General features: G+C 37.0%; 1 protein-coding gene across 10 annotated transcripts in view; it reads right to left on the bottom strand.

The window, feature by feature from the left end:
* FAM126B (family with sequence similarity 126 member B) overlaps window positions 1-22,703 on the bottom strand; it is a 78,302-nt gene that overhangs the window by 8,851 nt on the left and 46,748 nt on the right. For 8 of the 10 annotated variants that reach the window (XM_035007408.1, XM_035007407.1, XM_035007402.1 and 5 more), the window contains 5 exons: window positions 15,375-15,470; window positions 10,658-10,774; window positions 7,094-7,181; window positions 4,085-4,244; window positions 3,200-3,367 (listed from right to left, as the gene is read on the bottom strand). In XM_035007408.1, coding sequence (XP_034863299.1) covers window positions 3,200-3,367; window positions 4,085-4,244; window positions 7,094-7,181; window positions 10,658-10,774; window positions 15,375-15,470 — 629 coding nt within the window. The remainder of the gene's footprint in view (window positions 1-3,199; window positions 3,368-4,084; window positions 4,245-7,093; window positions 7,182-10,657; window positions 10,775-15,374; window positions 15,471-22,703) is intronic. The other 2 variants (XM_035007410.1, XM_035007411.1) reach the window with 2 other exon arrangements.

Genomic DNA, 22,703 nt, shown 5'->3' with positions numbered 1-22,703 from the left:
AATATTACAGTTAAGGTAAAATATTAGGAAAGAATTCTAAACAAATACTACTTTGAGATACAGGTTATCTAAGTAAAATATACATAAAATATTTAAACACAAAATATTTAACATAGTATTTGGAAAAATTAAAAATATTTTCTTAGATATATTTTCTTATACGGATTAGCTATTTCCTTGCTTCAAAAGAAGAATGAAATAGGCTATCTTTAAAGCAAAACGCATGTTATTATATCCAGCAGTTTAAAAATCTTCAACCATCATGCAAAGCCATATGAAAATGCAGCTGACACCACTTCTCTCAACCCCTTCTTCAAAATAGTATATAATGTAACTCAAAATGAAACTTTAAATTATATTCATATGGTATCATCTTAGCAATTTACTTACAGTTACTATAAAGAACTCCAAAATGTCCAAGAAAAGATATTTACTGGTTCACAATTGGTATCAGTAATAGAAAACTGGAGTGAATAGAAATGTATCATCAGATATAGATCTATATATACTGAGGAAAGGAGACTGAGAGACTTAGTGCTAGTGTCTAAATCTTGCCTCATGCAGGTCTGATGCCCAAGCAATATGGCCATAAAAGAGATGATAACATAAAAGCCACCATGCAAGAGAATCTGCTGATAATTTTATACACTAAGAAATGCTGTTTCAATACAGTGGGACACTGACCATACTTTAATCACAGGCAATGTCCTCAGTTTAGCAATAATTTTAAATCCAACTTTAAAAGTCACAAATAAAACGTTACTTGACCATCAGGATAAGGGTAGGTGATGCACTTATATTCTCCCTTCAATTTCAACATAAAACAAATATAATTTTAACTGTAAACTGATTTAAAACCATCATACTAGAAAATTCTTTTAAAAGGCCACATATTAATGTCAATACAAAAGCTCCAGCCAACTTTAGAATTACTAAAACTTTTCATAGGTTTTAGTAATTTCCTTCCTTCTATTTAAAAATCCTCAAGGAATCAACTTTTTTCTTTTCTAATTTTCTCCCTGGGTGATACTACTTCTCATGATCTATAGGGAAGATAACCAAAAAGGATCTTTAATGAACTTACTTTGATTCTTTCTTTTTAAAGATTTATTTATTTGAGAGAGAGAGTGCGAGTGGAGGGAGAGGCAGAAGGAGAGGGAGACAAGCAGACCCCCCACTAAATGGGGAGCCTGATACAGGACTTGTGCCCAGGACCTTGAGATCATGACCTGAGCCAAAATCAGGAGCCAGGTGTTCAACCAACTGAGCCACCACACACCCCTTTAATGAACTTTTCTATTCAGTCTGCCTTTCCTTATAAATTTAGCTCCTACTAATATTGATTTAATGATACGATTAATCCAGATTAAAAGTCAAAGTAATTTTTGAGAAATTTCAAACACACTGATGGAACTTATTCCTCTTTCCTTGTGGTGATACCCCACCCTCACAAACTGAAATTTTTACCAGTGATAAGAGATATTAAAATGTGGTATTTTAATATTAGATATTTTATTTTTTATTTTTTTTAAGGATTTTATTTTTAAGTGATCTCTACACCCAATGTGGGGCTTGAACTTACAACCCTGAGATCAAGAGTTGCATGCTCTACCAACTGAGCCAGCCAGGCACCCCTTAACAGGATAAAGAACTACTATTTTGGTTCCTTTTTCAAAGTATATGACTTTTGATGAACTGGAAGAAATGTTTCAACCTAATCCCACACTCTAGAATTTTATCAAGTCTTAATTATCATAACACAGTATTACATTTAGCACAAATAATCCAACATTCTAACAATGGTGGTAGATATATCAAGTGGCTCGTTTAGTCATCAGGAATGTTGAGAAACAGGCTGTTATTCAATTTAGGCCAACTCTGGGTTTGACATCTATTCATATACTTATGTTTTATGCCTTTTAACTATCTCAGGGATAACATAAAGAGACAATGAAAAGCGAAGGCTACATCATTCACAGGATCTCTGTAAAACAGCACCAACTCCTTTGGGTCCCTAGATCATGCACATGCAACACTGATAAATGAAGTTAAGGTCAATGTGGACAAATGGGCAGAAGGCAGATTTAGATTCTTACTGAGCATGCTCAAATTTCTAATGCACCAAAGAGCAAGAGACTTCCTTAAGGTGGAAGGTAACTGCTTCATACATGTTTTTAAGTAAAATATATAACCTATTTTAAAACTATTTGCTATATTTTATTAATTAGTGTAAAGGTTCCACAGTAACAATACATTAAAAAATGAAAAACAGGCTACAGTTCCCTCTTTCACAAAGTCAACTCCTATGGGCATCACATGTAAAACAGCAAATAAACAGTTTTCTACTGGAGAGAAGTGTTCTTTTACAGATGGTGGTGGTGGTGGTGGTGGTGGTGGTGGTGGTGGTGATTTGGGGGGTAAAAAAATTCTCATTTTGAGATATCTACATTGTAGAAACAAGGATCTACTAGGATACCTGAATTCTAATACATTTCAACTCTGTTTGAGAGCTACAGAAGACAATGATTATTTACAATAAATGGTAAAATATAGTGTGGACCAGTACAGCATATTTATAGAGGAAAGAGGCTAGAAGTTCACTAGTTAGACCCAAGTAACTTGACCCACAGATTATAAAAAGTGATAAATACTGGTTTACTCTGTCAAAGAGGTAAGAAATTCTTGTTAACTGACCAACCTGGAATTAGAGATAAACCGGCCAGCTCCACTTTAATCATATTTCTCAAAGATAATGTATTTATGTTTTAAAACTTTCTTCACATATTTTTAAGAAATAAATTATTATATAAATGAAATCAATTTATATTGACTAAAAGGCTCATGTCCATTGGTTGCATTTTTCCTTTCCTAATATTAGAATAAACATGCTCAGTAATGAAAAAATCCCAAGCATTTGCAGACCTTTTGGAGATAGGCCTCTGCCTTGTTAGTAGCCATGCCAAGCTGTTCTTTGATTACACAGAATGCAGACTCTAGGCCAGCACAAATGGTAACTAAAGATTATACCTGACCTGGCGCTAGGCATATGGGGAGGTGTGCTTTGCAAGGAGGAGCTAATACACCCTGGGATAGTGGAAACACACACTAGAATGAAAAGATGTTCTGCTTGGGGATAGAGAGCCAGGATCCTTCTCCAGCAACTGCCTCACTGACTTCTGCCTCCTCATCTCTGTCCTACCCTCTGTTGTGGCTGCTGCTGAGTTGGGCTCCGGTGAGCCGTGCTCAGGGGTCCTGCGCACCAGCACCTCCCCCTCTTGAACACGTTTGATCCCTAGGTCAGTGGAGCCGTGTTGGATCGGGGAGCCAGGAATACTCGAGTCAGCCTCGTTTGAGAAGTCAAAGCCATCTGGGATTCAACATATAAAATTTTAGTGCTTTTGTGCTGCTCTATTCTTTTCTGAGCATTTTGACCCAGGCAGATAAGAGAATGTATATATGGATATGATAAAAACACAAAGACTATTTATATAGTTACATGTGTGTGCACAGCATGCACACACATAAGGCGGCAGATGAACAATGTGAGGTTTGCAAATGAATAGCACAGGAAAATAGGGATCATTAAAGTGGCAATTAATAAATCTTAGGCAAGACAGCTTGACTATTCAAGTACCATATGCCTATGAAATACTGCTGGATTCAGCACCTCCAAAAAAAGGAAAAGCAAAGATAAAAATCGAAAATACAACCATCAACTTTTCTATGGATAGCTTGTATTTCACCATTGGTTTGGTCAGTTATATAATTTTTTCCCACAGTGCTCATACATGCACCTTTTTTCCCATCCTATTCTTACCACTAGTTCAAAAAAAGACAAAAATTAACTTGATCTTATTTTTTGCTTTAACATTCATACAGCAGTCTAAATAACATCTTCTACTTTATAAAAAAATATTTTTTATCAAAATAAATTCAGGCATTTAAACACATTTCTAGTGCTATATTTAAAAACTAAATAATTTTAATTATATAGAGTACAAAATATCATGTGTTAACCTAGTCTATAGAAACAGTGATAAATTTGCTAGAATCCATGAATGGGCTATAGGAATTTTACACTCACCTTCTCTCCTCCATCTATGACGACGGATTGAAGCTGTTGTAATCGCTGTCCGAGAAATCCTCGGCACTGTTGGAGTGACTTCCACTTTAAGTACTTTCTGGCCTTCTTGTGAAGAATCAGGAGCATCAAATGGTAATGAGTTTTTCATGGCACTGGCAACCTAAAATGATAATATAAAGTCTACACATATTTACACCAAATATATAATTTATGCTTATTTTACACTTCACATTTCCATAATTTTTTGAATATGTATATGAAGTGGTACTATAAAACATGAAAGTACACAATGTGTCAAAAAAGTTTGTACCTCCACTGTTCTGGGTTTTTTTTTTTTTTTTTTTTATGGGGAGGGCAGAGGGGGAGGGAGAGAGAGAATATTAAGCAGGCTCCATGCCCAGCGTGTGAGCCTGACACAGGGCTCAATCTTACAACCCTGATGCTCTGAGCCAAAATCAAGAATTGGACACCTAACCAACTGAGCCACCCAGGCACCCCTGTTCTGTATTCCTTTAGGCAGGCTTCTGAAATGAGAATTTACTTTTAAAATGTGAGTCGTATAGCCCACAGATTCCTTAAAGTTGTTCACTTTCAAAGAGAAATGGCATTCCAAAGAAAGAAAAATTGTCTAACATTTGAACCCTGTTAAAGAAAATTTAGAAGTTTCTGATTCTTCAGATGAAAAATAACATGCAAAATTTCATTTCTCATAAAAAAAAAAATTAGCCTTCTTTCCACTCCTTTGTTTTCATAAGGAGAAATTTTCCCTAAACATGTCTGGCATTTTGTCCCACCACTTTCTGTTCCCTCCACAAAAAGAGGAAAATATCTGGCTGGAGAGTAATTATCATCAACTGGTGCATGTTTCTTAATTGGGTAGTGCTAATCTAGCAAAGATCCTGAGCTGGAGAATTGTCTTTCTCACTTTTTCTCCACTTGGAAAGGATGAGTAAAATGCAGCAACCTGGATAAGTGTGCCAGCTCTGCCAACTCAAATTTCTCCAGGGGGCTGTACCAACATCTAGACCAAGGGGCGGGGAGGTAAGTCTTTCAATTTAGCTTTTATCAGGAATAAAGATGATGCCTGTTTCTCTACCTGCCAACTGTTTTATCTGTTTACCACCTGGCTCTAGATTTTAATAAAGAAAAGGAGTGTTGTTTGTTGGATCCCTCAAAGACCCCACACAACAAAGGATTGCTCTAGGCTAGAGATTCTCTTTACCTATATTATCTTGGAAATGCCATCTCTACTTAATTTGTAAGACTGTTACAAGAGGAAAAGTATGAATTTAAAGAGTCTCACAAGTACACAGTATTATCATGATGATGTAATTATTTTATCTTGTTATCCATTTGTTTTAATATAACCCTTAGAGTAAAATTAGTCATGCTGACATGAGGGGAAAAAATGGAAATTCAAACAGCAAAGAATTACTGTAAATGCTACCTCAATAAACTTATAGTTAGCTTAAAATATAAAAAATAATACAAAGAAAATGACTTTAAAACTTGTACTCTTGGGGTGCCTGGGTGACACAGTCAGTTGAATGCCCAACTCTTGGTTTTAGCTCAGGTTGCAATTTCAGGGTCATGAGATCGAGCCCTACATTGCACTCTGCACTCAGCACGGAGTCTGCTGAGAATCTATCTCCCTCTCCCGCTGACCCTCCCACTTGTGCTATCTCTTTCTCTGTAAAATAAGTGAATAAATCTTTAAAAAAAAAACTGTAAGCTAATATAATTGCAATTAAAATCTACAATATGAACTACATATCTGTCAAATAAATTTGATTAAAAAATTATACTCTTAAAGTGTTACAAGCAAAAAAACATAAATGTTCTTTTTTTTTTTTTTCTTGACAGAGAAAGAGAGATCACAAGTAGGCAGACAAGCAGGCAGAGGGAAAGGGAGAAGCAGGCTCCCTGCTAAGCATGGAGCCCGATGCGGGGCTCGATCCCAGGACCATGGGATCATGACCTGAGCCGAAGGCAGATGCTCAACTGCCACCCAGGCGCCCCCCAAAAACAAAAATATTCTTAAAATACCATTGTAACACTACAAAAAGCTTAGAAGACATAAAAATTGCAAAGAAAAACCATCCAGTTGAACCACCTAGATAACCATTAGCATTTGTATGTTGCTTTAGTCTTGTCCAGATTAAAAAATAGTTGTACACCTCTTGACCACTTAACATAAGCTAGCATTTTTCTTTAGTATAAATTTTTGAATATATAATTTCATCAAGTCAACATAAACTTAATCATTCTCTGTGAAACACCTTTTGTTTTGATTCCTCTACAATTAGAAATAACACTAATGTTGTGCTTATAATACGTTAAAAAAATTCAAAATAGTTTTCTGGGATGTGTTGCTAGACATGGATGGTGGGTTAAAGAAAACAAACACACATTACTGAACTGCTTCTGCAAAAGGATGTTCAGAGTTGTGTTATACTGCTACTGATAATGGAAAGATTTTTTAGAAATACATTTATTTTTTAGAAATATATTTATTTTGTGGAAGAGTATGAAATCTTTTTATATAGAACAAAATATTAATTGGCTTTCTTGTCATACCTGTTGAGAATCTTTTTCTCAGTTTGTGCAATACATACTAATTTTGTTTTTAAAAAAACAGAGGTTTAGAATTTAGATGCTCATATGGTCAAAAAAAGGAGCCCAACCTTTTTTTAGTGACTTGTCCCATCACTTAAGCTTAGAAAATCCTTCCATCTCTAGAAATTTGAGTAAACGTTTCTAACCTTTTCCTCTTTCTTTTCTTAAAGGATTTCAAAACATTTAATTATTTAATTTATCTGAACTTTATTTTGATATGTGGTAGTAGAGGATCTAAATCAATTGTTTTCTCTCCAACAGTTAACCAACTGTTATGGAATAAACCTTTCTCCCTCAATGATTTAGTTTGCCTCATATATTATATACTGAGTATTTTTACTCACTAGTGCCCCTTTCAGGCACAGGTATGTTTAATAAAGAATAATAACTTACCAATAGTGGTTGAGAAAAGAGTTCTAGCTGAGCTCTATAAATGATGTCATCAAGGACTTCTTGGCCAAGGTCCCACTGCCCATTATACCTGTGGAGAGGCAGACTGTTAATTATCTTTAGCAAATATTTCTGATCTTTAACAATAACATTTTTATTGTTCCAAGTCCTACTATTTTGGTTCTAAAACAAGATTTTCACATTTATTTTTGCATCATTTCATTTCTAAACTATCCCACTTTTGGGTACAAGAACAAAATGAAGAGGGGCACCTGGGTGGCTCTGTCAGTTAAATGTCTGACTCTTGATCTCAGCTCAGGTCTTGATCTCAGGGTCATGAGTTCAAGCCCCATGTTGGGCTCCACACTGAGCGTGGAGCATACTTATGAAGATTTCAAATACTAATGTTTAAAATAGTTTACAGATGTCTCTTCACAAATTAGTTTTTATCATGTGTTGATATTTACAATAATCTATTTAAATGCATTCATGAAAACTTGAGTTATGGGCTATGTAGAGAGACAGTTTTCCAGAAAGAAAGCCTGACCAACTTTCAGGCTCCAATTTATTGACTAGTTATATTTTGGCTACTTTAAAAAGTACCAAAAGGACTATGAACAGTTATACACCAACAGACTGGACAACATAGAAGAAGGATAAATTCCTAGAAACATACAACCTACCAGGACTGAATCACGAAGAACTAGAAAATCTGAATAGACCAATTACTGGTAAGGAAATTGAAGCACTAATCAAAAATCTGCCAACAAACAGAAGTCCAGAAGACTAGAAGGCTTCACAGGTGAATTCTACCAAACATTTAAAGAAGAATTAGTACCAATCCTTCTCAAACTCTTCCAAACAACAGAAGAGGAGGAAATACTTCCATATTCATTTTACAAGGCCAGCATTATCCTGATACCAAAACCAGACAAGAACACTACAAGAAATAAAATTACAGGCCAAAATCCCTGATGAACATAGATGCAAAAATCCTCAACAAAATATTAGCAAACCAGATTCAACAATAAAAGGATTATATACCATGATCAAGTGGGATTTATCCTTGGGTTCAAGTATGGTTCAAAATCTGCAATTCAATCAACATGATATACCATATTAACAAAATGAAGGATAAAAAGCATATGATCATCTCAATAGATGCAAAAAAAAGTTTTTCTGACAAAATTCAACATCTTGTTCATGATAAAAACTCAACGAAGTGGATATAGAGGGGATATACCTTGACATAATAAAGGCCATATATGACAAGCCCACAGCTAACATCATACTCAACGGTGAAAAGCTGAAAGCTTCTCTAAGATCAGGAACGAGACAAGGATGCCTACTCTCCTACTTTGAAAAATTCAACGTAGTACTAGAAATTCTAGCCAGAGCAATTAGGCAAAAAAAAAAAAAGGCACCCAAAATCAGAACAGAAAGAGTAAAACTGTCTCTATTTGCAGATAACATGATATTTATAGAAAACCCTAACAATGTCACTAAAAAACTGTTAGAACCAATAAATACAGTAAAGTTGCAGGATAGAAAAATCAATATACAAAAATCTGTTGCATTTTTATACACTAATAATGAACTATCAGAAAGAGAAATTGAGAAAAAATTTCCATTCACAATTGCATTAAAATAATATCTAGGAATAAATTTAAACAGGATGAAAGATCATATACTGTACACCTGAAGTTTTCATAAAGACACTAATGAAAGAAACAGAAAAACACAAATAAATGGAAAGATACTCTGTACTCATGGATTGGAAGAATTAATATTGTTAAAATGTCCATACTACCCAAAGCAATATACAGATTCACTGTAATCCCCATCAAAATTCCAATGGTATTTTTCACAGAAATAGAAATAATCCTAAAATTTGTATGGAACCACATAAGACCCTGAATAGGGAAAATAATCTTGAGGAAAAAGAACACAGCTGGAGGCATCACACTTCCTGATTTCAAACTATATTACAAAGCTATAGTAATCAAAACAGTACAGTACTAGCATATAAAACACACATAGATCAGATGGAACAGAGAAAGCCAAGAAATAAACCCACACATACATGGTCAATGAATTTACAACAAAGGAGCCAAGATTATACAACCGGGAAAGGAGAGTCTCTTCAATAAATGGTGTTGGGAAAACTGAACAGCTACACACAAAAGAATGAAACTGGACCCCTATCTTGCATCATACACAAAAATCAACCTAACATGGATTAAAAACCTAAATGTGAGACCTGAAACCTTAAAACTCTTAGAAGAAACACAGGAAGTAATTTCTCAGACAGCAGCCTTAGTAACATTTTTTTTAGGTATGTCTCCTGAGGCAAGGGAAACAAAAGAAAAAATAAACTACTGGGACTACACCAAAATAAAAAGCTTTTGTATAGCAAAGGAAACGACCAACAAAACGAAAAGGCAATCTACTAATGGGAGAAGGCATTTGCAATGATATATCCAATAATGGGTTAATATCCAAAATATATAAAGAACTTCTACAACTTAACATTAAAAAAATAATCTGATTAAAAAAGTGGGCAGAGGACCTGAATAGACATTTTCCAAAGAACACGTACAGATGGCCACAAGTACATGAAAAGGTACTTGACATCATTAATCATCAGGGAAATGCAAAGCAAAACCACAATGAGATATCATCTCATACCTGTAAGAATGGCTTTTATCAAAAAGACAAGAAATAAGTGTTGCCGAAGATGTGGAGAGAGGAAATCCTGTACATACACTATTGGTGAAAATGTAAATTGGTACAGGGAGTATGGCAAACAGTATGGAGGTCCCTCAAAAAATTAAAAATAAAACTACCATAGAATCTAGCAATTCCACTTCTGGTATATATCCAAAGGAAACAAAATCACTAACTCAAAAAGATCTGCACTCCATTCATTGCAACATTATTTACAATAACCAAGACATGGAAACAATCTAAGTGTTCATTGACAGATGAATGGGTAAAGAACCCAAATTCACAGATACAGAAAACAGACTGGTGGCTGCCAGAGGTGGGGGGTGGGGTGGTATAAAGAATGAAAGTGGTGAAAAGGTACAAACTTCTGGTTGTAAGATAAATAAGTCTGGGGAGGTATGGTGACTAGAGTTAACCATACTGTATTGTATATTTGAAAGTTGCTAAGACTTTTAGCAACTAGATTTTAAAAAGTTTGCATCACAAGAAAAAAATTCGTAACTGTATGTAGTGATGGATGTTAACTAAACTTATCATGGTTATCGTTTCACAATATAAACTATATCTAATCATTATGTTGTACACCCAAAATTAACACAATCTTATATGTCAATTATATCTCAATTTCAAAAACTGTCTTTAATCATTATTATACTGCTCTCAAATAACAAGTGTATATTCATTAAAAAAATACAAAAAAAATTCATATTAGAAAAAGAAGATAATGGGTGCACCATGGAACAAAAGAGTCAGTGTTGTGCACCTGATAAGGAAAAAAGGGAAATATTAAGTTTCCAAACGTTCTAAGAATTCACTCAGTTTCACAGTCTATCTACTTACATGGCATAATAAACCCCTGTGAGAAGTTGCACCATGAATTCGGGATCCAATACTATCCGACCACAGAGTTCTTTCCAGTGTTTTTCATGTTGCCGTGGAAACCCACTCACACAAACCCTAGGAAAATACGGCATTTGCCATGTGTGACTTCATGATTCATTAAACATTTTTCCTTTCATAAATTCACTTATTCAGTTATTCATTCCTTATATTTATTAAGTACCTGCTTATATGCCAGTCACTGTCCTGGGCCTAGGCATACAGTTATGAACAGGCAAAAAGATAAAAATAAAATCTATGCCCTCACAAAGCATACACTCTAGAGAACTATATCAATAAAAGCAGTAACTTTTTTTTTTTTTTTAAAGATTTTATTTATTTATTTGACAGAGAGAGACACAGCCAGAGAAGGAACACAAGCATGGGGAGTGGGAGAGGGAAAAGCAGGCTTCCCGCCGAGCGGGGAGCCCGACGCGGGGCTCGATCCCAGGACTCCGGGATCATGACCCGAGCCGAAGGCAGACGCTTAACGACTGAGCCACCCCGCCGCCCCGCAATAACTTTTCTCAAATAGCTATGTCTGTCATCTTCCTCCCTCTTTAGAAAAAAATTGTATAACTTTTATACATCCCAAATTTTATCAGGATGAATTAGTGGGAGATACAGAAATCTCAAAACAAATAAAAGGACATTTCAAAATACCTGATGTCTATGAGGCCTTTTTTTTTTAAGATTTTATTTTTAAGTAATCTCTATACCCAACATAGGGCTTGAACTCACAACCCTAAGATCAAGAGTTGCATGCTCTACCGACTAAGCCAGCCAGGCGCCACTTTGAGGCCATTTTTAAATTAAAGTGCCACAATAATTCTCTGTCTTCATCTCATTAAGAGATGCTTCTAGAAAAGTTATGTTGAGTAATTATCAAAAGTTATAATGTACCTATATTTTAATCAATTAATTTGTTAGAATAATTGTAATGGTAAATGAGTCCAAAAGAAATTTTTCAGTGTTTAATGCATTATGATCTCTGGAAAAAAATTTTTTTTAAAGATTTTATTTATTTATTTGACAGAGAGACACAGCCAGAGAGGGAACACAACACAAGCAGGGGGAGTGGGAGAGGGAGAAGCAGGCTTCCCCCGGAGCAGGGAGTCCGATGCGGGGCTCGATCCCAAGACCCTGGGATCATGACCTGAGCCAAAGGCAGACACTTAGCGACTGAGCCACTCAGGCACCCCTCTGGAAATTTTTTTAAAAATCTCAATTTACAGGGGCGCCTGGGTGGCTCAGTCGATTGGACGTCTGCTTTCGGCTCAGGTCATGATCCCGGGGTCCTAGGATCAGGCCCCTCCATTGGTCTCCTTGATCGGCAGGGAGCCTGCTTCTCCCCCCACTCCCCCTGCTTGTGCTCTCTCTGTCTTACAAATAAATATATAAAATCTTTAAAAAAAAAAAGTTTAAAATCTCAATTTACATATATATTTTTGTAGCAGAGATATACAACTAAGAGTTCAATAAAAGGACTTGTAAGCATAGCAGCATCTAGCTGGCTCAGTCAGGAGACCATGTGACTCCTGATCTTAGGGTTGTGAGTTAAAGCCCCATGTTGAATGTGGAATCTACTTAAAAACAACACCAACCAAACCAAACCAAAAACCCACAAAAAAACCCAAAAGTACAAAATAAGACCTACAACAATGGTTACATTAAACAGAAAAAAAAAAAGACTTGTAAGCATAATATGGCATTAGGATAAAATTATGTGAGTAAAGTGGTAGGAAAGATCAATTTCAAGGAGAAAAAGGAATAATATAATGTCAGACTATTAAAAGCCTGTTCATCTATTCTTCATATGGATGATGGTCGGTATTTACATTATACACATTTAAAATACTAACCTAACAATTATTTTATTATGTCAATATTTACATACTAGAAATCATACCATTTGCAACTATTTAAGATAAAATGAAAAATTTAAATGTTAATTTAAAATTTGTGAGAGCTACACAGATTTTTAAAATTCTTTAGGGGATATATGAACAACAGTGTGAGGATTACTAAACTCTATCATCATTTTTATTTAGGGGTGTCTGGGTAGCTCAGTTGGTTAAGCATCTGCCTTCAGCTCAGGTCATGATCCTGGAGTCTCAAGATCGAGTCCCACATTGGGCTCCCTATTCAGCTTCTCCCTCTGACCCTCCCCACCTCTCATGCTCTCTCTCTCGCTCTCATTCTCTCTCGCTCTCATTCTTTCTCTCTCAAATAAAGATCTTAAAAAAAAGAAAAGAAAAGAAAATTTTAGGGGTGCGTGGGTGGTTCAGTCGTTAGGCGTCTGCCTTCGGGTCAGTTCATAATCCCAGGGTCCTGGGATCGAGCCTCCACATCGGGCTCCCCACTCCGCGGGAAGCCTGCTTCTCCCTCTCCCACTCCCCCCTGCTTGTGTTCCCTCTCTTGCAGTGTCTCTCTCTGTCAAATAAATAGTTTTTTTTTTTTTTAAGATTTTATTTATTTGAGAGAGAGAGAGCACAAGAGGGGGGAGGATCAGAGGAAGAAGCAGACTCCCTGCTAAGCAGGGAGCCCAATGTGGCACTCGATCCCGGGACTCCAGGATCATGACCTGAGCTGAAGGCAGTTGCTTAACCAACTGAGCCACCCAGGAGCCCCTAAATAAATGAAATCTTAAAAAAAAAAAAAAAAGAAAAAGAAAAGAAAATCTATTTTAAAAAATGTCTACCAAGTGCCACAAAAATGAAGAGATTTGGCAGGTTTTGTTTTGATGAATCAAAAATAGTCACTTACAGACTTATCTATGGATAGGTAGTAAGTGCTTAAATAGTGTACTCTCTTGGTAACAGTAATCAGGTTAGAGACAAAATTTTGTTAGTCATCAATCATGTTATTACAGGCAAGTGAAAATAATAGCTATTTTAAGAGAATCTACAAAATCGGGCGCCTGGGTGGCTCAGTTGGTTAAGCGACTGCTTTCGGCTCAGGTCATGATCCTGGAGTCCCGGGATCGAGTCCCGCATCGGGCTCGCTGCTCGGCAGGGAGTCTGCTTCTCCCTCTGACCCTCCTCTCTCTCATGCTCTCTCTCATTCTCTCTCTCTCAAATAAATAAATAAAATCTTTAAAAAAAAAAGAGAATCTACAAAATCAAACTTATAGCTAATTTGGATTGGCCTTTCCCCAATTAGCAAAAACGGTTTTGTTATAAATAGAACCATACTCTCTTCCCAGTAACATAATAGCATGAACTTGAACAAAACATTTGTGGGTGGACAGTCTCTTGAGGGGGGCCATGAATCCCTATGATCCCTCTGTCCTGGTATTCACACCCTGTATATCCCCTACTATTGAGTGTGGGTGGGACCTATGATTTGTTTCCAACCAACAGAATATGGCAAAGATAATGGGATTTCCATGGCTACCTGTACATGATTATATGATTATGTTATATAACAAGATTGTACTGCAGGTCTTGCTGGAGTCTCTCACTCTTTCTCTGCTTTAAAGAAGTGAGCTACCATGTTGTAGGCTGCCTACGCTGGGGAGACAAAGAACTGAGGCTGGCCTTCAACAGAGAGCCAACAAGAAACTGAAGCCCTCAGTCCTGCAACTAGAACTGAATTCGGACAACAAAAGCGTATAATACCTCAATTAAGCCTCAGATAAAACCGCACCTCGAGCCGACATCTTAACCACAGCTTTATAACACCCTAAGCAGAGGACCCAGCTAACACATGCCTAGACTCCTCACCCACAGAAACTGTGGAAATAATAAATGTGTGCTATTTGGCTGCTAAGTTCATTGTATGTGGCAATTTGTTATGAGGCAACAGAAAACTAATACAGCATTTAACCTTTTTTGAGGGGCTCAGTTTCCTCAAGTAAAAATCAGTTGGATGGAATGAACTCAGGGTTCCTTCTATAATTGAAATTCTCTGATTCAAAAGCTACTCTGACTTGAAACTAATTTATATTAAATTTTTTTCTACACTGGACGTTTAAATTTCAGCTCAGCTCTGTCCAAATTATTAGAAATTCTGATTTAGTAAAGACTAGAACACACAGGGGCGCCTGGGTGGCTCAGTCGTTAAGCATCTGCCTTGGGCTCAGGTCATGGTCCCAGGGTCCAGGGATCGAGCCCCGCATCAGGCTCCCTGCTTCTCCCTCTCCCACTTCCCCTGATTGTGTTCCTGCTCTTTCTCTTCTCCTTCTCTGTCAAATAAATAAATAAAATCTTAAAAAAAAAAAAAGGCTAGAACACACAAATACAAATGAGACCTACAGATAACTGGAGCTATTGCTAATCTTATCCAAAGCACAGTTATTTGTGAAATCTATAAATGAAAAAATTCACATTCCTTTAGACTTTTTCCACATATAGGACTATTTATTCAAAGCTCTCAAAGTGATTTATAAAACTTGGCATACAGGCAGTGATTAGGTGTATCACTAAACCACCCTAAACTTACGACATGTTGGCTTAACTTAATGTTCAGCTAGAAAATAGTTCTTTAATGCTGAAATATTTTCAAAAGTCATGATAAAGGAGGGATGATAAGGATTCCTATAGGAATGTAAGCTTCCTGAGTTTTGTTTAGTGCTCTACTGCAACAAATTAGAACAGCACCTAACCAGAGAATATGTGCTCAGTAAGTATCTGTCCAATAAACGAATGTGAAAGCTAATGATAATTATTCTTCTCACCTGGAACCCATCCGACAAAGAGACTGGTAAGATGAAGCAGGCATATACACAATAGCAGAATTATAACATAACATGAGAAAACTCAGGACTTCAAACCTAGAAAAAATAAAACAAAGGAAAAGGGTTACAAACAATTATTTCTACTGGAGACTATGATTTCTTTGTTGGGTAGTTATAATAAGAATAGTGACTTTCCTGATTTCTCAGATTGCTGTGATATCCTCCTCAATGATTTCCCTGTTTTCATTTTCTTTATTAAAGGTCACATCCCTTGCTACCATCTATATTTTCTTCATCAAAAATAAACCATTGTGCTTGAACAAATGACTCCTTATTACATTAATCCACTGTTCCCACTGACTACATGATAAAATCCAAACTCATCATGGCATAAAAGGCCTTTAAAATCCACCCTTGGGGTGCCTGGATGGTTCATTTGGCTGGGCGTCCAACTCCTGATTTTGGCTTGGGTCACTGTCTTGGGGTCCCGAGCTTGAGCCCCATATCAGGCTCTGTGTTCAGTGGGGAATCTGCTTAAGGTTCTCTCTCCCTTGCCTCTCTTCCCTGTGCTCTCTCTAAAAATAAATAATCTTAAAAAAATAAATAAATAAAATCCATCCTCAACCTACCTCTCCAACGTTATTTCCCTCCACTGCCTACCATATACACCATACTACATCGATCTTCTTACCACTCCATGAGTATATCATAACTTTTCATAACTCCTTGCTTTTATGGAGGCTGCCCTTTCTTACTAGAACATACTTTTTCACTTGGGAAATTCCTGCTTAGGTTTCAAGTGTTGGCTCAAATTTTTAACTTAGACATAAAACCGTTCTTAATTCTCCTGGCTAAAGGAAAGAGTTCCCTTTGTTGTGTAGCTCTAATACAGCATTTATCCCAGGAAATCATAATTCTTTGTCTTTACCGATGTTTTACCTATTTAATAATAAGCAACTTTACTCATTTAATTTATCATCTCTATCTCTAGTGTCCAGCACAGTGTCTAATACATTATAATTGCTCAAAAAATTTTTATTGAATGAATAAATGATTTTATTTAATGAGCAAGGATTTCTTTTCTTTCTTTTTTAAACCAGGGATTTTTTTCCTTAGAATTTTATTTATTTGAGAGAGAGAGAGTGCACACAAGCAGTGGGAAGGGGCAGAGGCGAGAGGAAAAAGCAGACTCCCCGCTGAGCAGGGAGCCTGATGTGGGGCTTGACCCCAGGACCCTGAGATCATGAACTGAGTTGAAGGCAGACGCTTAACCGACTGAGCCACCCAGGCGCCCGTGAGTAAAGATTTCTTAAGCTATACTTAGCTTAAGCTATATAAGTCTCTAAGGAATGTGGTTCCTTAACCTGGGATGCACACTATTTAAGGGTATTCTGGAATGATATATTCCTGTGCCTCAACCCAGACTGACCCAATTAGAATCTAGGAGGGCATGATCCAGGGAAGTTCTTCTTCTAAAAAGCTTCCCATAGGTGGGTAAGGAGTATATGGAAACTCTCTGTACTATTTTGGAAACATTTTTTATAAGTCTGAAATTATTTCAAAATAAAAAGTTAAAAACTGACTTGAAAGTCTGACTTGGAAGCAGTCATATCTTCAGATCTCTTCTCCTTCTCTATGCTGTAAGGTTTATTGGAGATTTTTTTTTTTTAAGGATAAAAGAAAATACTATTTGAGAACCACCAAGCACAACTGTGGTTTGGAGTGAGGGTTGGAGGGAGAGATACCATACTGAAAACAGGAAAAATAAGTATTTCTTACTGGATATTGAAACCTGAAGCTCTCCTTCCCTTCTTGGCCACCAGAATGCTAGGCCACCCCACTAGTTGAGAGACCAGAAGAGTTTTTGATCACCCTAAGAGGAAAGACTTAAGAGGTATAGACTTGGGAAGTTCTTCAACTGAATGGCTCAGTGAAGTTCATAGTCAACTAGCCCTACTCACAAGGTCAGAGCTACTCGTATTTTATTTCCTTTCCTTTGTCTTCCTTAGTATAAGGGGGTGGGGAGGATTATCAGACATCTGAGGAACTCCACTAACGTGAAAATGAGATCAAAATAAAGAAATACAAAAGGGGGGGCACAATTTGGAAGAAACACAATATACAAAGAGAAAAAAAAAACTTTAAACAGGGGCGCCTGGGTGGCTCAGTCGTTAAGCATCGGCCTTCGGCTCAGGTCATGATCCCAGGGTCCTGGGATCGAGCCCCTCATCGGGCTCCCTGCTCAGGGAGAAAAAGAAATAATCCTTTTTAAAAAGATTTTATTTATTTATTTGACAGAGAGAGACACAGCGAGAGAGGGAACACAAGCAGGGGGAGTGGGAGAGGGAGAAGCAGGCCTCCCTCCTGCTGAGCAGGGAGCCCGATGCGGGGCTTGATCCCAGGACCCTGGGACGATGACCTGAGCCGAAGGCAGATGCCTAACGACTGAGCCACTCAGACGCCCCTAAATAAATAAAATCTTAAAAAAAAACTTTAAACAAAGTAAATTATCATTAATATTCTCAAAAATACAAGAGATGTGGTTTCTAGGGAAAAAAAAAACACAACCACCAGGATCTATTTTAAAAAAATACTTAGAAAATCAGAAAAGCTAGATATACAAAATATAACGGCAGAAATTAAGAACTCAAGAAAAAGACTGGTGGATGAAGCTGAGGAACTATCACAGAAAGTAAAGCAAAAGGAAAAAGATATGGCACATGGAGAGAAAAGAGGACCACTCCAAGAGTTCCAACATCTAAATAATAAAACCACCAGAAGACAGATAGTAAAAGATAATAAAAGACAAACAAATAATAAAAGACCAGATAAAATGGAGAGGCTTAACTAATTAAGCGAAACAATTCAAGAAAATTTTCCAGTCTAAAGGACATTAGTTTCTAAATCAAAAAAGTCCACCTAGTGCTCAGCACAATGGAGGAAATAAGCCTATACCAAGAAATATCACAGTGAAATTTCAGAATACTAGTAAAAAAGAATGAGGATACAGGTACAAGAAACAGACCCACGCGGGAAAGAGACAAAAGGAATCCCAGGATAAGAGTGAAGGGAGATCCCAAGATAATAAGCGTATACCAGGTAAAGAGGGCAATACAGTCCAGACTGGAGTAAGTCAAAAGGCTCCAGGAACCCCTTTTGTAGGAAAATAAAATTGAGAGATAACTGATATGAATGAAGACTTACAAGGAGATTTAGACAACTGATAGAGAATTTACAGGAGTTGAGTTATAAAGCAAATAATAAACAAAGGGGGAAAAGACAATTATGAACTCCAAGTAAATCAAAAGGTATGCAAGAAAGGAAAAGTAATCATTTAATCACAAACCTCAGTCATATAAAGGGAGGAAGCTTCAAATGAACTGTGGTCATTCATAGTAATAACAAATCTGAAAAATGAGTTTCCCACAGTTACAACAGAGCTACATTGAGAGGACAGGAGAATGAGAGAAATGCGCTAAATCTCTATCTTTCAATGGGATAAGTTGTTAGATAATGCCCAAGACTGAAAAATTAAGAAGCAGCAAGTTCCTCAAAGATGTGGAAGTAAACATTAAGAGAGTCAGTTAAAACCTTGGCACCACTGGCATTTGGGGCTAGGTAAGTGTGGGGATTTGGCCCAGCATTGCAGGATGAGCAGCATCACTGATTTCTACACACGAGATGCCTACAGCAGCCCTCCCTCCCACACCTAGTTGTGACAATCAAACAAATCTCCAGATATTGCCGAATGTTTGCTGAAGGTAGAAATGCCCTGGTTGAGAACCACTGGTTACAAGTTGTTATATGTGGGAAAGGAAAAAGGGGAGGGGGGAGGGGAAGAGCTGGAGACTGCAGTTTTTCTTAATAAACTGTATAGAACGAATGCATGTTTAAATTTGAAAATATATATCTGCATGTGCATATGTGAGTGTATTCCTGATATAGTTGACAAAAACTATGTTTTGCTGTGCAAAAACAAAACAGTAGCACAGTGAAATACCACATTTCACAATCAGTATGATGGCTATACTCAAAAAGATGGATGCTTCTTGTGGGAATGTATAATGGTACACTTACTCTAGAAAACATTATGATAGTTCCTCAGAAAGTTAAGCATTGAATTCTCGTATGACCTAACTATACTGGAATATTATTCAGTCATACAAAAGAAGTACTGTTACACATTACCACATAAATGAATCCTGAAAATGTGCTAAGAAGTCAGACACAGAAGGCCACATATTGTATAATTCCATTTACATGAAAAGTCTAGAACAGACAGAATTCCACAGATAGAAAAGTGAGATACATGGTGGCCTGGGGCTAGAAAGAAGGAAAGGGGAGTTTCTTTGTGGTGTGATAAAAATGTCCTGGAATTAAATAGTGGTAGTGCACAACCTTATAAATATACTAGAAATCACTGAATTGTACACTATAAGTTATGGGGTGTATTTTATGGTATACGAATTATACCTCAATTAAAAGTAATTTTAGGGGCACCTGGGTGGCTGTCAGTTAAGCATCTGCCTTTGGCTCAGGTCATGATCCCAGGATCCTGGGATTGAGTCCCGCATTGGGCTACATGTTCAGCAGGGAGCCTGCTTCTCCCTCTGCCCCTCCCCCCTGCTCGTGAGCACACACGTTCTCTCACTCTCGCAAAAATAAATAAAATCTTTTAAAAAATAATAAAAATTTTAAGTCAATAATTAACTGAAAATGTGCAAGGTGTAAAACACAGTGCAGTTTTCTTAATATTTTAAAAACTCAGCAGGAAGCCTGCTTCTCCCTCTCCCATGCCCCCTGCTTGTGTTCCTGCTCTCGCTATCTCTCTCTGTCAAATAAATAAAATCTTAAAAAAACAAATAAAAACTCTTGGAAATCACTAGGAAAAAATATACAGTTCAATATGAAAAATGGATACAGGACATGAATATACATTTCACAGGTCAGGAAAAATAACTAGTGAATTAATGTACTAAAAGTGTTCGTGCCTAGTCGTAATTAAGGAAATGTCAAGTAAAACAATGTAACATCAATTTTTAATGATCAGATTGACAAAGATTCAAAAATTTGAAAATACCCAATATTGGGGATTAGTATAAGGAAATAGGCCTTCTCAAACTACTGGTAGGAGATTCAGTTCGTGCAGATGTTCAGGGGAGGGTAATTTGGAAATACATACTCAAAGTGAAAAAGGAGATACTCTTTAGCATAGCAATTTCATTGCTAGGAATTTATCTTATGGATTAACTTTGGTGCTCTCATGCAAATATATATACAAAAAAAGTAAAACAAACTGAGTTCCTTGCAATATTGTTTATATTAGCAAAAAAGTGAAACAATCTAAATTTTAGTTGATCTAAAGACTGGCTAAGGATCTAAAGATCTTTAAGACTGGCTAAAAACTGATGGTACATACATAGAATGAAATACTAAGTAGTCATTTAAAAAGAATGTGGAGACCTCTATATGCTGTTAGAGAAGTAAGTCTAAGATTTATTCTTAAAAGGGAAAAAGTTACAGAATCCAGTGTGCATGGGCCTGCATATGTTTAAGATCGAATATATGTTTTTGCATGCATTAAAATTTTCTGAAAAGACACACAACAAAATGGCTAACAGTTTAACTACTGAGAGTGGAAACGGTGGTTAGAGGGAAGAGGACACATACTTTTCTCTTTGTACTCCCATCTCTTTTCATCTATTTATATTCTGTTCTATTTAAAATTTACCACAAGTATATAATGTTCTACATTTAAAAATTAAAATTAGAAAACAAAAAGAGAACCAGGTAACCAGATAATTTTTATGTGGTCTGCAGACTGTAGTATGAGCCACTCTTTTTTTTTTAAGTATTTATTTGAGAGAGAGAGCGCATGTGAGGGGGGGGGGGGGGGGGGTGGAGCAGAGGGAAAGGAAGAAAGAGAATCCTCAAGCAGACTCCCTGCTGAGCGCGGAGCCCAATGCAGGGCTCAGTCCCAGGACCCTGAGATCATGACCTGTGCCAAAATCAAGATTCAGATGCCCAACCAACTGAGCCACCCAGGCACTCCCATGAACCACTTTTTTTTTTTTTAAAGATTTATTGATTTGAGAGACAGCACAAGCAGGGTAGGGGGGGACTGGAGAGGGGAGGGGCAGAGGGGAGAGAGAGAGAGCACAAACAGAGGGAGCGGTAGGCAGAGGAAGAAGCAGACACCCCACTGAGCAGGGAGCTCTACATGGGGCTCGATCCCAGGACCCTGAGATCACAACCTGAGCCGAAGGCAGATGCTTAACTGACTGGGTCACCCAAGTGCCCCTCTTATAATGTGAATTTTATATTGTGAAATGATTTAAGTAAACCAATGTAACTATATAGAAAAAAAAATTAAACTGTTACTTTAAGTTGGGATAAGGCCTTCTCTGAGTGTTATATAGCACCCTGTTGGCTAACAGAGGATAATCACTAAAGCTGAATTCCAAAACAATGTGTTAGAATGCAAGGAAAGCCAATGCATTTTCTATCACATGTGTAATACTGGAAAGACCCATAAAAAGAACCAGAATTCCAGACTAAAGCACGATCAAAGGTCAATGACCATGGAAATTTGCTTGATTCTATATTCCTTCCATAACTCTAATATTATAACCAATCTAATATTATAACCAACAAGATAAGAGTATTATTTTACTACAAACATTATGTAATAATAATAGTATCACTAACATTTACTATATACCAGGCATTGTGCTAAGCATGTTTCAGATGTCGCCTCATTTATTCCTCACAACAACCATGTATGTTAATATGTGGTAAGGAATTTGGCCTTGCCCAAAGAGATCTCGGTCTGGCCTTTGCCCTCAGCTGCCCTCAGCTTCTGGGAAGTAACCCATATCATACCTGACAGCTTTGTTTCAGGTGGGGGCTGGTAACACAGAAACATAAAATAATCCTGAAATTTGAAATACCCATAACATCTTCGGTGATATAAGAAAAACATAGGCAGTGCCAGAAGAATTCCATAATAAAATGGAAATGGTATGTGCAGAAAAGTGCTACCAGGGAATGCAAAGAGGTGCTCAGAATACTCATCAACAGGGAGCCTCTTTTTTCCCTAGGGTGAACTCTGGCACTACCCGACAAGCTGCTAGATTCTACTATCACCTAGACACAGAGTGATAGTCACTCATGGACCAACAAAGAACTGTCTGATTTATGGATGGCAGTTCTAAAATGAATGGACTTATCTTGTTTGGAAGGCTGCCACTCCGATTGAAGAAGGTTAAAAACAAATCAGGTTGGTAGGTGGACTTAACTATATTCTGTTAACCACAATGAGTTTTTACC

This window comes from Mirounga leonina, unplaced genomic scaffold (genome assembly GCF_011800145.1).
Source record: "Mirounga leonina isolate KUSES-001 unplaced genomic scaffold, KU_Mleo_1.0 Mir_151, whole genome shotgun sequence".
Taxonomy (NCBI): Eukaryota; Metazoa; Chordata; class Mammalia; order Carnivora; family Phocidae; genus Mirounga; species Mirounga leonina.
Note: the sequence above shows the minus strand (reverse complement) of the source record. Positions and strands in the feature narration are given on the sequence as shown.